Below are 23086 nucleotides of genomic sequence, written 5' to 3' on the forward strand. Positions count from 1 at the left end.
GGTGCGTTGGGTATCCATATAAGAACTGGACTGTCGCTGACCTGTATTGCAACATATCCTTCTGACAACCTCGTCTATCAGCTTCACCTTGCAACGATCCACTGTCGTACATATTCATGCCTCTTGATACCTTAAACGTGGATCCAGAGGTCTTCTTTCGAGTGGAAAGAAGCGGTCAACCACTCGTCGTATATGAGTGTAAACTAGAGGGGGGCCCCTGCGGAATGTTCGTGGAGGGAACGACCACCACAGTGTCCGCACACCTGCGAGGACATGGCATCACCGGCCCGGACGGCGCCAGCACAAATTGTCCGTGGGCTGGTTGCTCCAAGACACTCAAGAGGGGAGGAATGACAAGACACATCCTTACTCACCTCGGTGTCAAGGTGCGCTGCTCCATGTGCGGAGTAGTTAAATGCCGCCTTGACCTCCTGCGTGCACATATCAGATCGTCAGAGTCGTGCCGTTTGGCATGTGTTGATACTGTCCATAGACCCGAGGGTCGTTTTCTTGTCCCTACAGGTTGGACCGCTGCCCATCAGGTCTAATGATGTATGTTAAAGTTTTCTGACGGACACTGTTTTGTACTAGTAAGCACTTTGTTGTACAATTATAGCGAGATGTATGATGGTGTATTATACGTACAAATAGATATCCATCACAGTTGAAAAATAGCTTTCGCAGCCGTGACGGTGAAATGTGTACGATTGTACTCTACGTTAATACTATTTCTGTTCTTGACCATTGACGTCAACGCCACGTGCCCAGGTGATTGACCAACGGAAGCGGTGCATTCTGATAGTCGATAATAACTCGAATCCGGCGTAGTGACAAAACTTTTCGCTACGACAAGTTCGTGAGATTCTCGACCACAAAGCGCTGCGTTTCATCAAACGCCTGCGCAAAATGTACCCGGCAATTGCTTCTTGATTGATAACGCAATACATGCCAAGCCTCCTGATTGAGCAATCGTTAATGTCAGAACGAGTCGTTCAAGATGAGTAGACGTAAGTTTCGCTCAGCCTGGTTAGTGAAGCTTCCACAAGCCTGCCAACATTCCAGTGGCCGCATATGCTGAATCGCTATGCGCAAGATTGTTGTGCCTGAGCTTTCTTGCAATCACAATTTGAGACTTGCCACTCTTCATGGAAGCGAAAGTTGATAGTGTAGAACAAAATAGCAGAGCGATATGAAATGTGGAATGGAAACAGGCAAACAATCGAGGATGATGAATTTCGAATGTCTAAAATAGCGAACACGGAAACCATGTCTTGCTTTCTTCAAGATAGGGAGGTAACAAGAACATTGCCAACTTGAGGCTTGCTGTCGGACGACCGCCATGAACCTCTTCAATCGCTAGTGCTTGTACGAACGAGACCTCTTGTCCATGCTTTCGCCCATCGATAACTGAAACAAAGGATCACGACCGGCACATCTTCAAGATGACAGCTGAACCATCACCAACGACTACCGTTTTCAGCCTGGTTGGAAGAGTTTGCCGCACCGGTCCCTGAAGGACCATCGTAATCCTTACGAGAGCTACTACCCCTAGGAGGACTCCTGGAGTAGCTCCCGCGCCTCCTGTAATCAGGTGAGTAACGACGAGGGTTGGGGTGATCACGCCAATCACGGCTGTCGTGATCGTAGTAGGGGTCCCTATCCTTATCGCGATCGGAATGACGGTAATATGGAGGGAGGGTATAAGATTCCATTGAGTTCCTGAATGTAGCGAGTAGCTTCTTCAGTACTGGACATTCCGATAAAGCCAAAACCACAAGAACGGTCGGACTGAAAAAGACGTTTTCATGGGTTAGGGTAACGAGATGCACAGGAAATCACCGTACCCTCTGGTCGTAAACGATTGTGACTTTTTCAACTCTTCCAAAGCAAGAGAACTCCTCGTCCAAATCCTGCCCTTGTGTCCTAATACTTAATCTAAAGGCCCCCCAAACTTGGGGAGATTGGACGCCTTCTTTGCCCCATAAGCGCTTTGCAAAATATGAGAACATGTGGAACGTACAATTGGAGCATGCGTTGACTTTTTAGGAGGTACAGACCTGAGCTTTTGAGGACTACATTAAGCGATACTGTGGGCTTCAGGACTTCTCGAACGAGAACGACCGCATGGTGGGGCGGTATCCCAGTCTCTGGTTTCTGATGTAGCAGTAGCGCGTGTTGGTGCATTGTATGCATCTAAGTAGGGGTGAACTGGGGGCGCAGTTGGTTCCCGTATTGATCCTAAGAGAAAGGCAAAAAGTTAGAAAAAGTTGCCGCAAATGTGACGCACCACAGCAGTTGAAGTTGATTTGGCGTTGTTTGTCTCAAATGTTCTGCAGCAACATGTGCAGACAAACCGATCAGTCCTGGAGTCTATTATCATCTTAGAAGTGAGTGCTGGACTCTGGAGGACACACTTCTAGCGTCTCTATCGCCACTGACGTCCATAGCAAGAAGGCACAGGCGCCACGACAAGAAGCAGTTTGGAAATTTCACGCTTCTGCAGGTCAATCTATAGATCCATCTCAGCACAACTCTGAAGAGGTGTTCTACACCCTTCCCAGTACACCTCCATCTTCGTCATCCCCTGTTGGCCTTTCCACTCCAGCCTCGAGCTCACTCTCCACATTCGACACCCCCTCACTCCGCTGCATCGTCTGCTGCATCTTTAGGGTCTAATAATCCCAACAGGAGCTATCTTCGACTTCATCGCAGCCAGTGCCAAGGTTTACCAGGTGTCATAGTTCATCTTCTCCTTCGCTTTTTTCACCATCACGGTCGTCATCGATGCGCTTACACTCTTGTGCAACTGGCATAACCTCACAAACTGGTGTATCTGGTACGTCTGCATCAGCTGTCAGCGTCGCGTCTCGCTCAATGAGCAGCTCTTCTCACGCAAGTTCCTCAACCACGAAATCTCCTTACACATCGGTGCCATTAAATGCCCTGGACGCCCTTGTCGCACACGCATCATCCTCACGCGAGGCAGACGCGCTCTCATCAAGTGGTACGCATGGATTCACTAGCCTTGTTCTTCCTCGTGCGGCTACTTCGCCAGCCACCTCTGGATCGAAATCCGGTGTTGGTTCTTGGCGCCCCTGGAAATCAGGTAGAAGGGCAACAGCCGCAGAAAGTTTAGGTGCGGGACTTGGGTTTGGAGATGACATCGATCTGACATGAGCTAGACTCGCACAGAGGATGGTGGCCAGCGTGGAGACTGCTCGTGGAATCGCATCTGGTGATGTTGAATGCCAGGAGGGGAAGTCTCGTGGGCTGTTCTTTGGCTTGGGCTGACTCTCAAAGGATAATACAAAGTGGGGGAAGGGCAAATCTCACTTTGCACCTCCTGGGCGCGCACGCACGTTCATTTCGATGCAGTCATCAATACAATCGGAGGTTGTGAGATTTGGGAGGCCGGGATTACTCAGTCTTCCGGTTCATGATGCTGCACGGGCCAGCATCGAAGGCCAGTTTACCACACTGGTAGGCGACGCACCCGACCGTGTAGTATCTATGGCAAGCGATCATTTCCGTGCGGGCGTGCGAGCGCTCCGGATCAGAAACCATAAAGGCACCTCAAAAGTCCACAATGACGCCGAGTTCTCTCGGGCAACCGGCAAGCTTGCCAGGGGCAAGAAGGACAGAAAGATGAAGCCTCGGCTGGTGAACTACGCGTGGGTGAACGTCATGTCCGAGTCAGTCCGACGAGGATTGGGAGGGTGCGGATGTATGGGATTCGTTGGGCGCAGCGCTGGCGATGGAGGTGGGGGAAGGTGTGCGGCCTGCTGTCGGTCTTGTTGACTTTCCGGATATGTCGAAAAAGGGAAAATGAAAACCGTGGCTAGTGGTGGTGACGGGGAGACGCTAGGCAAAGTCGTCCTGTTCGAGAATACACCTCAAGCTTTCGTCCCTGGAGGTGGGCTGGAACATAGAGGGACGGTTGTTTCCGGAATAGCCGGGTGACCTGGGTGATTTTGCCCCCGGTTATCGCTGTCAAATAAGACAAGAATAAACGCTAATCCACCATGTCGCGACAGATCTGACTCGATATGATTATGTACTTGCACCTCACAGGATTGATAGTTACTAAGTTGCTCCCTTATTCGTTGTTGTCTGGTCTGGTCATTATTGCTGTTTGCAAAAGTATTGGCTTCGGCGATATTTCCAAAAAAAAAAAAATGTGTGCGCCACACCAAAAAATACAGCAATAATTTTTGATTTGTTTCTCGACAACAACAAGAGATATCGCCAAGCTGCAAGAGACAAAGTTGGTCAGGGAACCAAGGCGAAGGTGCACGCAACAAAAACGGGGCGATTTGACGAAGTCCAAACCAAGTTGTCAGATGACCCCCTCCCAGCCCTCTTGTGAATTGTTGTGAGCGAAGGGCAGTATCTGTGAGCTACCGGCGAGTTTCCAAGTACTCAGTAAAGCATGTAGGAGGTGCTAATATTATGTATCAAGCTATTTCAATGCTTTTCAAATGTGTCATAGACTCATAGTCAATCAAGCTGGGACTCGGCGAGTCGGAGCTTTGTAAGAATTAGGCTTTGAAGTTTCAACTACTACAGTACTACTGCTGTACCCACAACTTGAACTCCCCTCGTAACACACGATAACGTGACCCATCCTCCGAGTCTCTGTCATAATGGTGAATGCACGTCAGAAAGCATCTGCTGCTGCAAAGTCAACGAAACAGCGAGGACGTCCACCTGTCAACAAATCAGCAAGGACTACCCAACAACAGATAAAATCTACAGCAGGTGTGGCCGAAGACATACCAGCACCTGCCATAAAGCCAAAACCAACTCCACGGGCAGTCCCAAAGCGGGTCCATGTGCTTCCTCCCAAAAGTCCAGTGTCATCTGACTCGAACAGACATGCCATTGAGCTCGAAACTGCCAAGAATGAAGCTGCAGCTATACTTGCAGGGATGGCAGATAGTGGAACAGTTAATGAGGAGAACGACAACTTTTTCACCAACCTCGATGACTTGGCACTTGGCGAGCCTGAGATTGAACAGCAATTCTCAGCAGCAGCTTTTGTTGCCTTTGTATGATATAATTACAGCTGAAATATCAAAACCGGAGACGAGCTTACTTTTTTATGTGTATATCCGGTCCTGTGAAGAGTTCTCCAGATCGTCGAAAGAGAAGGATTGATGTTTGATGTGTGCTGCACACCTGTCTGTAGCTCGTTTAGATATGTATCACAATGGCGAGTGACACATTCATGAAGGTACTAAGCCGCCATAAACAAGTCTGATAATTTGTATACGAGGGCACTAACTTACATTGACATCATCGATCTGTACTGTTCGTGGCTGGCCGACTCGTCGATTGTTGCGATCAGTGTAAGCTTGACCAGTTTTCTTGTAACAACGAATGATTCGCTGGATTGTGTGCTTGCTGGCACCAGTGTGTGCTGTGATTTCCGAGATCTCAAGCAGTGGAAACATTCGGACAATGGCCTCGCAAAGATCTTCAGAAAACTTTCGCATGCTGGCGTGTTTGAAGAGTGTTATTGGCGTTGGGAGGATGATGTTGCTTGATAAGCTAAGCAAGTAAGGCTAAGTCATTGATCCAATTATAGTGCGACCAAAAATGAACTGCGCAGCTGGGGAAACGCATAATAAATGCTTAATTGACCTTCATGAAGTAGTAGCTTCGGCCCTTCGCTCACAACAATTCACAAGAGGGCTGGGAGGGGGTCATCTGACAACTTGGTTTGGACTTCGTCAAATCGCCCCGTTTTTGTTGCGCGCACCTTCGCCTTGGTTCCCTGACCAACTTCGTCTCTTACAGCTTGGCGATATCTCTTGTTGTTGTCGAGAAACAAATCAAAAGACATTGCTGTATTTTTTGGTGTGGCGCACACGTTTTTTTTTGGAAATATCGCCGAAGCCAATACTTTTGCAAACAGCTATAAAAAACTATGTGAATATCAGAGCTACAGCCTGCACAGGGTTTGGCCTGGACAGTCCAGGCCAAATCTGTGCAGCCTGGCAGGCTGGGAGAATATCGCAAATTTGAGATTGCTGGGTGGCCGTCAGCAACTTGTCATCCGAACATATGATGGAACTTCTTGTTGAACCATGAGGTCATGGTATGATGGTGGATCCGAGAGATTCTTTGATTTGAGCTTGTGGAAAATCTTGATGTGAATAAAACATTTCAGGACACCGGCGGGTGGGGAGCAGATGCCATACGGCTTGGCTAGGCGAGGGAACAGAGAGTTTCGAAGTTGCGGACTTGGAAGTTCTCGATGTTAGAAGCTGATGGAGTTTGCCGATGGCACTGCCAGTGGCGTCGAGGTAATATGAAACAGTCACAGTTTCATGGGATAATTTCATATCCAGATTTAAGTTCATGGACTTCCATGTCGTACGTATAATACACTACAATACGTCTCGCTATAATTATACAACAAAGTGCTTCCTAGTACAAAACAGTGCCCGTCAGAAAACTTTAACATAAATCATTAGACCTGATGGGTAGTGGTCCAACCTGTAGGGACAAGAAAACGACCCTCGGGTCCATGGACGGTATCAACACATGCCAAACGGCACAACTCTGACGATCTGATATGCGCACGAAGGATGTCAAGGCGGCATTTGACTACTCCGCACACGGAGCAGCGCACCTTGACACCGAGGTGAGTAAGGATGTGTCTTGTCATCCCTCCCCTCTTGAGTGCCTTGGAGCAACCAGCCCACAGACAATTTGTGCTGGCACTGTCCGGTCCAGTGATGCCATGTCCTCGTAGGTGCGCGGACACTGCGCTGGTAGTTCCCTCCACGAACATTCCGCAGGGGACTCCCTCTAATTTACACTCATATACAACGAGTGGTTGGCCGCTTCGTTCCACTCGAAAGAAGGCTTCTGGGTCCACGTTCAAGGTATCGAGGGGCATAGAATGTCTGAAGAATGGGAGGAGATACTATACTATAGGTCAGCACTATTCTTTTGGAGACAGATGCCAGACTGTGACGCACCAGAGGGGTGTTTTGAATGTTATGAAACGATATCCTTCAAATTGAAGGGTATTTAAAAGTCACCTACTTGGCATTCTCCCCGCCAATGAACACGTGCAGACACTATTGATCAGGTTGTAGTCGGACTTTAAGCTTTAGGATTAGCGCTAGCATCCTAGCGTCAACTACTAGAGGTAATTGAAAACACCATATAAGGCTTGAGCCTTGCGGCAAATCCAGAGTCTAGAACTCTCTCTGAACACTAATCATAACTGAGTCGAACTGATCTGATTGGCTCATCTGATCCACCCTTTGAGGGAATATCTTATCCGCTTCTGTTACATTGTAAGATAAAGACAACTTAAGGCTATTCCCACAGTACTCATGGAGCTCAAGGATCCTGCCAGAAACAGTCAGGGACATACTACGACAATATTAACGTACTGTAGGTGTCCGATCTTCTCGCTGCCCTCTGTGTGTTTGATCCTCCCACTGCCCTGAAATATTTATCTCATCCGCTTCTGTTGAGAACATCCAAGTCCTCGAGTTCAAAACAAAGAAGCTCTCTATTCCCTCGTTTAGTATCAACCCTACTCAATAATAGTTTGCTTATTTCACTAGTTTGTTTTTTTGAGCGCGCAGAATGAAGTAAACTGATAAGCAAGGTTTGTGGGCTGTGACTATCGTGGAGAGTGAAACACGAGCAGCTGACCAGCTTGCCGAGAGACCACCATGCACAAGAACATCCGTGGTACGCGATAATTCAGTACACCCACAATATTTGTCAGCGCTGACGGAGCAGCAAGAGAGAATCCTCTTGGAAACTTCCGCAGTTGTGCTCCTCCTGATGTCTGTGCAGAGAATGATGCATCCCAGATGGCATTGGGTCAACAACCGTGACTTGGTGGTTTTATTCTGAAAGACACATATGATATGGCATCCGCTCCCCACTCAGTGTCCTGAAATGTTTCATTCACTTATGTTGAGATTTTCCGCGAGTTCAAATCAAAGAAGCTCTCCACCAATATTTGTGTTCAAAATGGTAGGACTGCCTCTCTAAACAACACTTGTCTGTATACTCCAGCCACTCAAAGACAGCGGCTTTGGCAATGTATTCACGGAGACTGCGTGTTGGATGAGATAAGAAAACTAGCTGGAATCTATCCAAATCTTGAAGCTTGAAATAATTGGGCCTCCGCGAATCTGGGTACCAGAATTATATCCTCAGTTGCAGCATGGTCGTGCAGGCCAAGTAACAGAGGGGAACGAGGATAAATATCTTTGGAATTTCCAATCTCCAGATCTCAATCCGATTTCCAAGGCACTGTGATAAAGAAGATACCTGCATTGGCGAGCCCCATAAGTTAGTACTGAGTTGTACACAAACAGATCCAGATCTGAGACAGAATGTGATCATCATGCATCCCCAAACAACCCTAAAAGACACGTTAAACATCACAGAGTGACCATCAGCCCAGGACTGGGTTGTGCCATCTTTGCAGTGTCTGCCATTCCAATTCAATGATCGTGTCTAAATTAGTTGAACCCTATCTGTGCCACAGCACCACCAATGGCCACTTCAGCGATATGGCCTGGAAGACAATGTGACTCTGCGTACATGGGAATTCCGCCTGTTCGAGCATAAACACGATTTCCCGATCATGATGTAACCTAATAGGCTACTATCCACCACAATGTTCGCAGCAGAGTATGGTCTTGGATGAAATTTTTATTGAATGTTGTGTTCTATAAGAAAATGTGTTGTGCACAGTACTAACTAAGCTCCTGCCATCATTGCTGGAGAACCGCACTAAGATGGTGCACATTTTCTCTCTGTTTGGTGTGGTGACCACCTGAGTGACACCTATTCCCACACTTGTTAGTAACGTACATAGTATAACATATTTGTTACTAACGAGGGGGGCAAACCTACGCTGCAGTACTTCAGCGATAGCTGCAACAATCAGCAGTGACTTCAGGAATATTAAGAGGGCGGGTAAATAACATATATAATATAAATAACATATCAGGGCTATTGATTTGTCATCTCCCTGGATATCTCCCTTACAACACTGCTGCTATGCCTTCTGATGGTTCCCACACCCCTCTCTTTCCATCTCCACATCGTCCTTGATGACGTGCTTGCTATCCCACTCATTCCTCTCCCAACTCTAGCTGATCTTTTGGTTTTCAGGATCCTATGGACCATCATTTGCTCTCTCAATGGACGTGATGACATTCTCATGCTGCTCCTTTTGATTGCTCCAACCTTGTGTTGATCGGTCTTTGCTGGTGCTTGCTTTTACTCTTCATGCGACATGTCCCTTGCTCAGGTTCTACACTACCACCATCATGGTTCCCCCGAGAAGATGGATGTAAACATCGTCGAGGGTTACCATGACTCTTCTCAGTAGTTCCATGGATCTTCATACTTCCAGACCATCACTCTCTCAAATACGAGAGTCACGGCTTCACAGGGAGCGAGAACAGTGCCAGATTCGAGGTATGACACTTATTCTCATGATGGTCTCTTGCTCACTTTCATCAGATGATTCTAGACACATGCAGGAGCTGCTCACTGAAGCTGAGTTGGAGGCTGGGCAAGATTCCTTTGAGACCATGGACTTTGGAGGTGAGATTGTTGATGATAGCAGAAATGAGTTCGCTGAGGACAAGCCTGTGGGTGGTCCGCTTTTGTCTGAATTTTTCAAGACATGCTCTCAAGAACAGTAAGCATTTTCCCCCCTCTACATATGTATCTAACATTTATCTCTAGGGAACCTCCTATATGTGGGCGCATTGATGTGTGGACCCGAACAAAACGTCGCCAGCATGCCAATGCCGCTTGGAAGGAGCAGATGCCCACCCTTGTTGATGGCTACTTGGCATGGAGACATGAAGTGCCAACTGACGAAGACAATACCATTGCATCTAACATGTTTCATGTTGATGTTGTTGGAATTTCCAGTAAGGTTTCATTCCTTCAATACATGGCCCTTACTTACACTCAATCACATTCAAAGGTTTTGCACGTGCCATCACCATCCAGCAGCGTCCTAATGAACCAGCGAATGCAGCCCTCCTTCGCATGGGACTTTTGGGGTGCTCCCCACCACAGCCGACTATCGCTATTTGCATTGAATGCCTCGAACTATATCACCAAATACGATGATGTCAATCCTCGTTTAGTATCCAAGCGATCACGAAGGTTTTGTGCGCACTTCATGATGTAAGTGTTGTAGCATGTTATGTATGATGTCATACTCACTTACTATACAGATTACATATTTTCGACAGTTTCGTGATCAATTTTCTGATGCATTCAATATCTATCTACAAATCTTGCAGGAAATTTAGAGTCACATTGACCGGATCTTGGGCAGAGATCCCAATACCTGGCAGATCAATGGTTCTTGTCCTTCCTGTACATTCAAGGTAACGCTCCATTCTCAAATATGTAGATATAATTAAATCAATTTTACAGCAACCTAATGAGTCATTCTTGTCACCAGCATGTCTCCACACAATGGACGGCAATTTCTCAGCCAAGCGATTGGACAGGTCAGGATCAGCTGATCCACACCTATTTCAGAGCTGGTATTTTATTTCCGAGGCCAAGGTAGACCAATTCAAGGATGACGTTCAGCGTCAAACTAGTGAATCCTCCACGGTAGAATCAATGATATCGAGCACTTGCACAGAGAACTGGACTGCAGCCAAGGCTGTGGACAATGATAAAATTACTGTGTTTGACCAGACAGGGATTTTTCTTCTAGCATGTCATCATGGGCTCATCGAAAGTGTAACTGAAATGAAACGCAGCGGTGAACTGTATGTATTTTAACTCTCATTTGTACTATGCTAATCATCCACCAACAGTGTGAAATACGGTCTGGCCACAGTCAATAGACTGCTTGATGTCTGCGGCATGGATCAGGCTATTGGACACAATATTGCATGCTCATCTCGTAAAACAATTGCAACAAGCTCTATCGGAGTCAAGGCAGCTGGACTAAATCTACAGGTTGTTGTAAATGCCTTCCACAGCTTTTCTCATGACTGCTGCTGTCAGCTTCAGAATCACCCTTTGTATCTCAATGGTCTAGGACTTGAAGACCTTGAGACTTGCGAATGCATCTTCGCTAGTTCAAACAGTGCTGCAATTTTGATCCAACATGCATCATACTTCCATTGGATGCAGTTCCTTGACCTCCACTTCGATCAATGGGACATGGACCAGTACTCAGACCTCAGTATGTCTTTTTGAGCGCCCAACAGCAATTTTTTTCTAACTATTTCAGGCGCATTTCTTTACAACAACTATGTTCAAGCTCTTCAGATCATCGAGACCAACACACCCGTCCTCAAGGAATTCAAGCAGCTCCATGATCTTATGGATGCGGACTTCATAAACTGGCGAAATGAGGAGTTTGAGTATCTCAGCAATGTTGCTATGGAACCTACTTCGGATGTAATTGCAGTGGCTTACATCGAACAGCTTGAGAAGCTTCAATATGTGGAGTTTGTATTTGCGCCCTGTTTACTTGTGTACTAGTTCTCATTGCATGTCTTAGAGAAACATATGGCTGTCTTACTTCCGTGCCCTTTCTGATGTACACTCCTGCAAATTTCACTCGCACATCTGGCCTCAATGCCACCGCTCGCAACAATTCCAGAGCATTCGAATCTGAGCATGCATCTGCACTATGCAAATATGAGCTGCAATTGAATGTTGTCGAAGATTTTGAGCATCGTCACAGCATTACGGAGTGGTGGCTACCGCATGACCCAAAATACATGCAAGCAGTCAGATATTCTCAGGAACATCAATTCATTCATTTGGTTGAGGAATTGGAGGGCTTAGTTGTTTGGCATCTTTTTGAGTTATCAAAGGCTAATCTTGCCGGCACTGGTAGGCGCTTATTTGACATTCAGATAAGTGATGTACTCATGGACTACCATAGGCTACAAGATGTGAAAGTATATCTCAAAGGCCATCACATGACATTTGGCTGCCATCCGAATGGCTTTGGAGAAGTACAATAGACTCACACCCTTACAAAATCCACCACATCCCATGCTTGACTATACCAAAATTGTCGGTTACATATCTCAGTGAATTTTCGGCTCTGAAACACTCACGCCACGATATCCTCACAAAACCATGGACTGTGTCTGCTAATTGTGAGATGGCCACAAGGTATTTCAAATTGGTGCAATCACATGAAGAGATTGTACGGCTCAATGTCGAGATCAAATGCTTACATTGTTGGGTTGAGCACGAGGACAGGACCACATTGGAAGCTATTGATTCACTCCTCGCTGATGACCCAGATTCTCCACTCATAGCCGAGTTGAAGACATTGTATGCCAAGCACCACCATGTCAACAACAACCATCACAAGCAACTCCAACAAATTTACACACTCGACAGATACACAGGTGATCGTCTTCCTACAGACCAGACAGTGACTGCATCCAATGGAGACAGAGATGACAAGGGTAGCATGAATGGTCCTGAAGATGATGCTATGAACAAGGAGGCCATGAGACTTGAAGATTTAGTGTCGCATTCTTTGTAACTTTCATACTGTCAATTCTATGTCCTGTGGCATCTCTCATCTATTTGTTTTCCCCTGTCACTCCTCTTGTGCCCTCTGTGGCATCTCTTGTCTATTCGTTTTCCCCTGTCACTTCTCTTGCGCCCTCTGTGGCATCTCTCATCTACTCGTTTTCCCCTGTCACTCCTCTTGTGCCCTCTGTGGCATCTCTTGTTTATTCGTTTTCCCCTGTCACTCCTCTTGTGCCCTCTGCGGCATCTCTCATTTATTTGTTTGCCCTCTGTGGCATCTCTCGTCTATTCATTTGCCCTCTGTGGCATCTCTCATATATTGTCTATTGGTTTGCCCTATGTGGCATCTCTCGTCTATTCGTTTTCCCCTGTCACTTCTCTTGTGCCCTCTGTGGCATCTCTTGTATATTTGCTTGTGACCCTTTTACTAGTAGCACATTTAATTGAGCCCCATTTGATCAGTGGGCACAACACAATATCTCGACCATCCATGTTGGCATTGCAAAATATGTCATTGAAAACTAAAGCTTAGGAAGTTGAGCTCTGCACTGACCCTTTAAAATAGCACATTCAATTGAGCTCTCAGTGTTTGCAAATCCTACTCGATACTGTTCATTATGACTAATTTAATTCCTGCTGCCATTATCAAATGCCTCATACTGAACAAACAGACTCAACAACCTTACTTCTTGACTGTGCTCACTTCACTGTTGTTTTACTCAATGTTGTCTATGTCACCTTGCTTGTTCCCTGTTGAGCTGGATCCTGTCCCTAATTGTCTAGAGTATCTTGATTTGCAAGGGGAAATTGTAAGTTTATCATTTAAATGATTTGAGCTACTGTTGAATCTGTTTTTCAAGAAAGATCACTTTGAAATAAAACTATCAGTAGCATTCGAGTTCTTAAAGAAACCAGGACACTTTTGCACATCCCCTCAGATCATTACCACTGTTGCATCTTCTTGTCCCCTCGAGACTGAGGCTGAGGTGGCCACAGCGACAATTATGCATGATATTTTGCTGAATTGGCTTGCACCACTCGTCCATCAGTGCTGGTTCTGCTGGAATGAGGTCAAACTACCTAAAAGCATGGTTGAAAGTACATATGATTCACTTGTGGCTTTGATAAGTTTGTTTTAACAGTTGTGCGGCAGGAATAGCAGCATTGGACCAAAATTCTAGCACGTCTTCTGAACATGTCCAACCAGACGGTTTCTTATATCCAAATCCCTCAGACTCACCCAATGGTCACCATGCTCATCAGACTCCTGACGACAGTATCACGTCTTTCACATCCGAGTCATTTGACTTCCCAACTTTGTGGTCTAACACCAACCATTCGAGTGACTCGACTTTCCCTACATTTGGCAGCCCAGATTTCACTTCTATGTCATTCCCTCGACCACCTGCACTTCCTGTGTCCAAGGGCCATGATCTCGCTGAAGCAAGTGGAGTCACAAAGCGGTGCCCTAAGCATGTCACACAGCCAAACAATGCTGGTTATCATGTCCATATACTACCAGGCAGCGTGAGTCCCCTCACAATACCATCACATGCTTTCGTCTTAGCAGCCCAGCCACTACCTAATACCAGTGCTGCTGTAGAACATGCTGCTCATATGACAGAAGATCACATTCTTTCAGGTGGTCTGAGCCCCCCATCACAACCTTTCATATTAGCGAAGCGCACGTCCCCTGCTATAAAGAAACTAACAGCTCAACCAACTTCTTCTGATGTGAAGGAATCACACAAACGTCACAATGTGGGTGTTCTGACCCTGAGAAATGTCCTGACAACTAATGGATTCTGACAGGGAAAAAAAAAACAGCTGGTCGGCAATGAGGCGGGAAATGCAGTGCAAATGAAAACCATGTTGTGCAGCAACAAGGACGGAGTTTCAGTCACTAACCACATTTACCTCATGACATCTGATCCAGGTCCCATTCAGTCAACTCGCGATGCAGGTTATGACCGTATCTGTGGTGAAATCAACAGTGCACTTCTTGGCCTTTCCCTTCACCACAGTACTAAGGACGAGATCTGGCACTGCATCCAGCAGGTTGAGGGATACCAAGTAAACAGTTGGAAGGCCATACTTGTGAAGCTTGATATCCCAGAAGAATGCCATCACAACATGCTTCAAATTATGGCTAGTGCAAGTCATGACCATAAACTTAGTGAGTTCCGCCCATTTGGACTCTGTTTCAACCTGACTAACCTTCAATTTAGTCTGGACTTAGTTGTTTCGCTTTGCTCCATTCTCGCATATGATGGACCACTCATATTGCTTTGTTCACAATATCTCAGTTCACTTCATGTATTTGTCCTTGTCCCTGAACTTGAGATGTATAAAACTTTGCTGCCATTCACTCCTTGACTTCAATGGTTCCTTGTCCGACCCCTAAAATTCATCGAGTGCGTGCACAACTGATGGCGACCCAAAAGGCTCAACAGCATGCCCATCATGAAGCACTCACTGATGATATTGACACTGCCAAGGAGTTGTACGAAGCAGAGGCTGCTGACATAGCACAAAAACATGGCCAGCGAGTCTGCATCATAAATATCTTATTGCTGATATATATTAATTGTCTTGTAGATCAGTGAAGTGGACCAGAAACCAACTGTTTCTTTGCAGTTGCATGCTGCAGAAGACCAGAGGTGTTAACTCCTGGAACGCATTTGTCAAAGCCCAACTCAAGGATGAAAATGAAGGTCAGTGTAATAATTTAATTTGCAAAGTAACACTGGTGCTCACAAATCTTTCATTAGGCTTAGGCAGAGGTGATCGCACAAAACTTACAGCCTTCATCGCAGAAAACAAGGCCACATTACTCCAAGATTATTGCAAGCTAACCTTTGCTGAAAAGCAAGCTTACAATGTCTGTGTTCTCAAGGATCACCAAGAAAAGAACCGTACTGCACATTCAAACCCAAAGGCCGTCAAACATGATGTGAATGCAGCATTCACATTCATGGATTGTGAGGTATGTCAAAGTATCTTGCGCCCTCTGTGGCATCTCTCATCTATTCATTTGTCCCTGTCACTTCTCTTGTGCCCTCTGTGGCATCTCTCATTTATTTGTTTTCCCCTGTCACTCCTCTTGTGCCCTCTGCAGCATCTCTTGTTTATTCATTTGCCCTTGTGGCATCTCTTGTCTATTTGTTTGCCCTCTGTCTACTCATTTGTCTCCGCCATCTTTGGCACCTCTTCATTTATTTATTTACCATCTGAGACACCACCACTAATACAACTGAAATTTATCCTCAGTGGATGGCGCTCCATGCACGCACTGGTCTGGAGGGGTTTTATGTGGCAGTATGCGGTGGAATTGAAGATCTTGCAGAACCAAAGATTTTTTTTACAGAGAAATCTCAAAAATTTGTTTGGGATGTCCTAGGCATTGAGCCACAGCATCTTGGACTGAAGCTGGAAGCATTTGTGATTAGCAAGTTTGGTATGTTATCTTTGTCCTCATCTTGTAGCCTACTGATTGTCTCAAAGATGAACATGTAACACTTAACCATCAACAGCTGCTCAACAAACTTATTAGTGAATGCCATGAGCTTATCCAAGATAACCTTGGTATGTGCTTCATGGCATCCCCTTGTGCTGTCACTAACATAATTCATCGAAGAATTTATCTTAATGGAGAAGAACATGTCAGGCAAAGTCAAAATGAATTATACAAACTACGAGCGCGCTATAGTAGAACGTCATGGTATTGAGCTAACTAAGTGGCCCTTGCCGGGGGGGTGAAAAATCCCTCAAAGGTTGGTGGAAGAGCACAGGTTCAGGTTTTGTTAAATGCTCTCAAGTCTGATTCGTGCAAGTGGGTCTCTCTCTCAGACAAGGAGCTTGTCAAGAGGATGAAGGATAACTGGGATCGGCATGCATGTGGGGAACAAGTTTACATGCAAAGGAAAGCCAGGGCTCGTGTTTCACAACCCAAGAGTAAAGCCACTGTCAACACTGATGACGAGTTGAGCTCAAGCTCAGACTCAGATTCAGATTCAGACTAGTACTATGCACCTTCTAGACACATTGATAGGATGGTAATGATAACACTGAGCGCAATAATCATCAGTGTCAAGCTCATTTGATTGACAAAAAGGTTCACATCACATTAGGAAGAACATGATCATGGTAGCGCAGGACCTGGGCAAGGACATGTTGCATGGAGGGTAAAAGCAAGCGCCAGCAAAGACTGATCAACATGAGGTTGGAGCAATCAAAAGGAGCAGGTAGAGCTGGGCCAGGAATGACTGCAGTAGCGAGCACATTGTCGAGAATGATGCAGGGCATGAAAGAGAGAGGCATTGAAGGTGTTAGAGGCATCAGGAGGCATAAGGACAGCAACATACCTTGTAGCTCCTGGCAGTGGCAAGAGATTATCCAGGGCAATGAGAGAAGGAAAAGAGCATCATAGAATGCAAGGGTGTTGACAAGCTAAAACCAAAAGAACAGCTAGAGTTGGGAGAGGAATGAGCGGGATAGCGAGCACATCGTCAAGGACAATGTGAAGATGAAAGAGAGAGGCATGGGAACCATCAGAAGGCATAGCAGCAGTGTTGTAAGGGAGATATCCAGGGAGATGACAAATCAATAGCCCTGATATGTTATTTATATTATATATGTTATTTACCCGCCCTCTTAATATTCCTGAAGTCACTGCTGATTGTTGCAGCTATCGCTGAAGTACTGCAGTGTAGGTTTGCCCCCCTCGTTAGTAACAAATATGTTATACTATGTATGTTACTAACAAGTGTGGGAATAGGTGTCACTCAGGTGGCGGTGACCGCTGGCTTTCGCGTGACTCTTGCAAATAGCGCATACACGCCAAGACGAACTAAAGTATTAATACATTGACGCAGGAGTTCATCTTGCGTTGGGACAGCTCGGACTATGCTTAGATCCCTTGCATGTTCCGGGTGGGAAATATAGGGCCGTGTCGTCATAGCTGGAGCTCCGTGGATCACAGGTGCCAAACATGCGTCTGTTCCAGCTGCCGAGCTCAAAAAAAAAGTCAGCTTCAACTGAAAGGAAAATAAGTGTCTGAAAGCGTACCTTCAAGTTTGATTGCTCAGAGTCTTAACAATCATGAGAACTAGTAAGACTAAATCAGCGAGACAATCGTAATGAAATCAAGACTCACAGATTCAGACAATGAACCAAAACGAGTGTGTCAGTCCATAGGCACTGGTACTTTGACATCCAAACTTGCTGGGTACATAACACTAGCTCCGTAACGTCCGGGAGAACATTCTGGTAGGAGGACGCCTAAGAGCAGGAGGTGGGTGCGTTTGAGAGCCCACGCAATTCGTCCTCACAGTCGAAGAATACACAAAGTCCCAGTGCTGTGCTGTGTGTCAGCCATATTACTTCCTGATATGTACAAGAAGTGATCCTATTGTCAGATCCCATCGCTACCTGCTGATCGGATCCAGGAGAATGAGGAGCCGGGGCAATGGCAGGGCGTAAACAAAGGTGACCTTGCCAAATATCCATATGGAGCATTCAACCTCCCGTAGAACAGTGATTTATAAGCATGGGAAGCCCGCAGCGTGTAGATAACCTTAGGCACACTTTGTGCGTGAATAGTTTGTAAAGCGATAACATGTTACTGTACTTATAACTCGGATATGGTGCGAGGTATGAACCAATATAGCCTTAGTACTAGTGCAACACCAGAATTGGTAAGATCTGTGAATGTTATCAGCAAATCTTGTGAGATGAGAGATAGGGCGTTGTGCACGAAATTGAAGGCATCTCCGGTCGTGACGGCAGAGTCGCTGCACTTTACTCCATGGCCGCAGGCTGCCTCCTGCAATTTACGCTGATAGTGGTGGGTAGAATGCTAATGACCCTCTGGTGCTTACATACCTCCAATCGAACGGCAAGTGCTATGAAAATCGCAACTCTTTCATTCCGAAATGTCTTTGACCACATTCTCAACTCCTCTGGTGCGTTAGGTATTGATATGATAACTAGACTGTTGCTGACTCATAGCACAAGATATCCTCCCAACAACATCATCTAAGTATCAGCTTGACCTTACAACGATCTGCTGTCGTATATATACATGCCTCCGGAATGACATTCGCGGACTCTGAAGTGCAGTAGGTTAAGACCACTTTGTGCTGGAGTAAGTAGGTCCCAGCGCCAAACCAAACTCTGGATCGCCTTATAAACACACGTACCGTGATTGAATCGGGGGCATCATCCAGCGCCAAACCAAATTTTGGATCGCCTTAACACGCGTACTGGGATTGAATGAGGGGCATCAGCCGCCGTTCCCCGCTATGCATTCATGTACATGTTCGACTGAGAATTCTATTTGCCATAATTATTTGGGTAATCACTGGGATAACATCGCCACATTGATGGAAGGTAACTTTTAAGGAATCATCCAAATGCTGCAGGCTACCCGCTATACCGGTTATACACGTTTATGAGTGTATCGAAACACAGCCCAACGATGCGATAACTGCCAATGGCAGGTAGAATGCCAATGTCTGATGCTTAAATATAAATACCTGCGACAACTGCTACAAAAATAACGACTCTTGCATTCCAAAGTTTCTTTGACCACATTCTCAATTCCTCTGGTATGTCGGGTATCCATATGATAACTGGACTGTTGCTGACCCATAGCACAAGATATCCTCTCAACAACCTCATCTATCAGCTTGACCTTACAACGATCTGCTGTCGTATATATACATGCCTCATGATACCTTAAACGTGGATCCAGAGGTCTTCTTTCGAGTGGAAAGAAGCGGTCAACCACTCGTCGTATACGAGTGTAAATTAGAGGGAGTCCCCTGCGGAATGTTCGTGGAGGGAACTACCAGCGCAGTGTCCGCCCACCTGCGAGGACATGGCATCACCGGCCCGGACAGCATCATCACAAATTGTCCGTGGGCTGGTTGCTCCAAGGCACTCAAGAGGGGAGGGATGACAAGACACATCCTTACTCACCTCGGTGTCAAGGTGTGCTGCTCCGTGTGCGGAGTAGTCAAATGCCGCCTTGACATCCTTCGTGCGCATATCAGATCGTCGGACGCATGCCATTTCGCATGTGTTGATACTGTCTATGGACCAGAGGGTCGTTTTATTGTCCCTACAGGTTGGACCGCTGCCCATCAGGTCTAATGATTTATGTTGAAGTTTTCTGACGGACACTGTTTTGTACTAGTAAGCACTTTGTTGTACAATTATAGCGAGATGTATGATGGTGTATTATACGTACAAATAGATATCCATCACAGTTGAAAAATAGCTTTCGCAGCCGTGACGGTGAAATGTGTACGATTGTACTCTACGTTAATACTATTTCTGTTCTTGACCATTGACGTCAACGCCACGTGCCCAGGTGATTGACCAACGGAAGCGGTGCATTCTGATAGTCGATAATAACTCGAATCCGGCGTAGTGACAAAACTTTTCGCTACGACAAGTTCGTGAGATTCCCGACCACAAAGCGCTGCGTTCCATCAAACGCTTGCACAAAATGCACTCGGCAATTAATTCTTGATTGATAACGCAATACATGGCAAGCCTCCTGATTGAGCAATCATTAATGTCAGAACGAGTCGTTCAAGATAAGTAGACGTAAGTTTCGCTCAGCCTGGTTAGTGAAGCTTCCACAAGCCTGCCAACATTCCAGTGGCCGCATATGCTGAATCGCTATGCGCAAGATTGTTGTGCCTGACCTTTCTTGCAATCGCAATTTGAGACTTGCCACTCTTCATGGAAGCGAAAGTTGATAGTGTAGAACGAACTAGTAGAGCGATATCAAATGCGGGACGGATACAGGCAGACAGTCGAGGATGAAATGAACCTTGAACTTGGTTTTCTGTCTGAAATAGTGAACGCGGAAACCATGTCTTGCTTTCTTCAAGATAGGGAAGTAACAACTGAAACAAGGGACCACGACTTGCACACCTTCGAAATGGTTTCCGTTGACAGCTGAACCATGACCAATGACTACCGTTTTCAGCCTGGTTGGAAGAGTTTGCCGCACCGGTCCCTGAAGGACTATCATAATCCCTGTGAGGGCTACTATCTCTAGGAGGACTCCTGGAGTAGCTCCCGCGCTCCTGTAATCAGGTGAGTAACGACGAGGACTGCGATGATCGCGCCAATCATGGCTGTCACGACCGTAGGGGTCCCTATCCTTATCGCGTTCGGAACGACGGTAATCGCAGTCACCATATGAGTCACGGTAGTAAGAGTCGTGACCTGAGCCTGAATAGGTGTCCCCAATCGAGCAACGATGTCCCATATATTTGCCAGGGATTGGTGCGGCGATCCGTCAGTGACAGAATAGTCAACCCGAGTGCGACGCCCGTTCGGTTCCTATGAAGGAGATCAGCAAGGATATCATACACATGAAGGGAAAACGTACGACTCCATTAAGTTGCTGAATGCAGCGAGTAGCCTCTTCAGCACTGGTTTCTCAGATAAAGCCGAAATTATCGTACCCTCTGGTCGTAAACAATTGTGATTTTTCGACTCTTCCAAAGCGAGGGAACTCGTCCAAATCCCGCTCTTGTATCCTAATACTTAATCCGAAGACCCCAAAACTTGAGGATTGGGAACCTTCCTTGCCCCATAAGCGCTTCGCAAACCATGAGAAGAACATGTGGAGCATACAATTGGAGCATGTTGGCTTCTCAGGAGGTGGAGACCTGCGCTTTTGAGAAGGACTAGACGGTAGCCGGTATTGCAAGGTCTAGAACTTCTCGGACGAGAATGATCGCATGGTGGGGCGGCGTCCCTGTCTCTGGTTTCTGATGAGCAGTAGCGGGTGCTGGTGCATTGTATGCATCAGAGTAAGGGTCAACTGAAAAAGCAGTTGGTTCTCCGTATCGACCCTAAGAGAAGGGTAAAGTTAGAAAGAGTCGCTCTGGGCACCGGAAATGTGACGCACCAGATTCGACAACATCTATATCATTACAAGAGGTCTGGGAGAAGTGCGTGATAAGTTGCGCGTACGAAGAAGCGGGAGACAAAGGAGTGTTTTGACGATGAAAAGGAGCTTAAAGAACAAGAAAGTAAGTATTAAGATGACGGGGGAAGGGAGAAGCTTGTGCCCTGCGCATGCACTGCATGATCGTGTTCAAGAGATAAGAGAAAACGAGGCATTTGTTGAGTACAAGGTATTAAGTATCACAAAAGGAAATAAAGTATCCGTGTCTCGGATGCGACTCTTTGACACGCGGACTGCGTGTGCATTCGTTTGAAGCGCTAGTTGAGGCGTAGTGCAGGGTCCTTACAGTATCCGATACTATACCTCACGGCTGAGTCGTCACCCCCACAAGTCGTCACGACCTAAATATCTCACTCAATTCTTACTTCCACACACAATTTACAACTTAAATCAATGTTTCTATCATGCACCTTTCTTTGCGAGGTTGAACGACCAATTTTTGTTAAGAAATGGTGAAGTTCATTGAAAGCCGTCAAAGTCACGCTGGTGACAGCCAGCCGAGCGCTGCCATAGCGGAGTTCTAAACAAATACTACCACTGGCTGTGACGACTTGTCAGCGAGTCGACACATTCGGACATGGCTCTACGAAATAGCCGCCCAAAAGGCAAATCACGAGAGTCGCGTGATCCCACATATGAGCAGAATGGTTCTAACTTAAATAGTCCTGATCTATGCCATGAAATACCTTACAATCCTCCTGTACATCCAACTCGCAGCAACATACCAGCAGCAATTTTCCGGACATTTTACATCACACCAGCATCAAGTTCATGTGCCTCATCATCACGGACCACATAGTTCTCATTCTCATGTAGTATATCCTGCACCATACAGCCATTATAATTACAACCACATCCCATACTATATTCCACATCACACCAACCAATCATAATCATTATTTTTGACCTGTAACTGTCAGACCGTGAATTTCTTAGGCATTGCCAAGCGGATTCTGAAAGCGGCAGCGGTGACCTGCTGTGACAAAAGCGTGACCTGACGACTTGTGGGGGTGACGACTCAGCCGTGAGGGACTCGGAGCAGAGGCCATCAGAGAACTGGTGAGAAGAAGATATTGTCATATATCGTTATATATCGTTATATATCGTAATATATAGGAAAGGATTTCGTCACATTGGAATATAAAGCAATATATGACCATGTAAATGCACCGCAATCAGCATAATGGCTAGCAAGAACTCACCGGTTCACTGATGGAGGAGGCTGCAGGGAGCATATCAGCTCGGCCAGCCAACACGGTCCCCCTGCAGTCATTTGCAGTGCCAACCTGATCACTGATAAACTAACATATATATAGGCGTCTGATCCAGTTCATTTTAGCACACTCAATAGGCAGGGCTGATAAGGGAAAGGGCACGATCATACAAGACCATTGATCGACAGCCAAGAAACGACCATGACGGTTGCCCGTTTTCCTCCGAGAAGCAGAAATGACCTCGCATTCAGATATCTGCATGGTTGCATCAAGGCCACGATCACACTGCTCATATATGCGGCACAAAGAAGTAATACAACTGCAAATTTCAAACTCC

At 46.2% G+C, this 23086-nt stretch overlaps 5 protein-coding genes across 5 annotated transcripts; 3 read left to right on the forward strand and 2 right to left on the reverse strand.

The window, feature by feature from the left end:
- Positions 1-743, forward strand: BJ212DRAFT_1406343 (uncharacterized protein). The gene has a single exon (XM_041337421.1). The coding sequence runs from the start codon at positions 117-119 to the stop codon at positions 546-548; it is 432 nt and encodes a 143-aa protein (XP_041185448.1). The 5' UTR covers positions 1-116; the 3' UTR covers positions 549-743.
- Positions 744-1501: 758 nt separating this feature from the next.
- BJ212DRAFT_391130 (uncharacterized protein) lies at positions 1502-2432 on the reverse strand. The gene is made up of 4 exons (XM_041343084.1): positions 2415-2432; positions 2058-2370; positions 1845-1951; positions 1502-1788 (listed from the first exon to the last, which is right to left on the reverse strand). Exons 2-4 carry the CDS (start codon positions 2191-2193, stop codon positions 1663-1665), a joined length of 369 nt encoding a protein of 122 aa, XP_041185449.1. The 5' UTR covers positions 2194-2370; positions 2415-2432; the 3' UTR covers positions 1502-1662.
- A 466-nt stretch (positions 2433-2898) lies between these two features.
- Positions 2899-4167, forward strand: BJ212DRAFT_1406353 (uncharacterized protein). The gene is made up of 2 exons (XM_041337422.1): positions 2899-3136; positions 3183-4167. Exon 2 carries the CDS (start codon positions 3370-3372, stop codon positions 3796-3798), a length of 429 nt encoding a protein of 142 aa, XP_041185450.1. The 5' UTR covers positions 2899-3136; positions 3183-3369; the 3' UTR covers positions 3799-4167.
- A 2127-nt stretch (positions 4168-6294) lies between these two features.
- Positions 6295-7149, reverse strand: BJ212DRAFT_391151 (uncharacterized protein). Its single transcript, XM_041343085.1, has 2 exons — positions 6990-7149; positions 6295-6934 (listed from the first exon to the last, which is right to left on the reverse strand). Exon 2 carries the CDS (start codon positions 6905-6907, stop codon positions 6476-6478), a length of 432 nt encoding a protein of 143 aa, XP_041185451.1. The 5' UTR covers positions 6908-6934; positions 6990-7149; the 3' UTR covers positions 6295-6475.
- A 5008-nt stretch (positions 7150-12157) lies between these two features.
- On the forward strand, positions 12158-12550 carry BJ212DRAFT_1489053 (uncharacterized protein; the record flags this gene model as incomplete). The annotated part of the gene is made up of 1 exon (XM_041341396.1): positions 12158-12550. One exon carries the CDS (start codon positions 12158-12160, stop codon positions 12548-12550), a length of 393 nt encoding a protein of 130 aa, XP_041185452.1.
- Between the last annotated feature and the right edge of the window lie 10536 nt (positions 12551-23086).

This window comes from Suillus subaureus (genome assembly GCF_016647635.1).
Source record: "Suillus subaureus strain MN1 chromosome Unknown BJ212scaffold_223, whole genome shotgun sequence".
In the NCBI taxonomy this organism is placed as follows: domain Eukaryota; kingdom Fungi; phylum Basidiomycota; class Agaricomycetes; order Boletales; family Suillaceae; genus Suillus; species Suillus subaureus.

Excerpts from the sequence above, each read along its gene's own strand:
- BJ212DRAFT_1406343 (XM_041337421.1), top strand. The coding sequence starts at position 117 with ATGCCTCTTGATACCTTAAACGTGGATCCAGAGGTCTTCTTTCGAGTG.
- BJ212DRAFT_391130 (XM_041343084.1), bottom strand. The coding sequence starts at position 2,193 with ATGCATACAATGCACCAACACGCGCTACTGCTACATCAGAAACCAGAG. Across the intron at positions 1,952-2,057 it reads TGTAGTCCTCAAAAGCTCAG|TTTGGGGGGCCTTTAGATTA; the intron begins GTCTGTACCTCC and ends AATCTCCCCAAG. Across the intron at positions 1,789-1,844 it reads CAATCGTTTACGACCAGAGG|TCCGACCGTTCTTGTGGTTT; the intron begins GTACGGTGATTT and ends CGTCTTTTTCAG.
- BJ212DRAFT_1406353 (XM_041337422.1), top strand. The coding sequence starts at position 3,370 with ATGCAGTCATCAATACAATCGGAGGTTGTGAGATTTGGGAGGCCGGGA.
- BJ212DRAFT_391151 (XM_041343085.1), bottom strand. The coding sequence starts at position 6,907 with ATGCCCCTCGATACCTTGAACGTGGACCCAGAAGCCTTCTTTCGAGTG.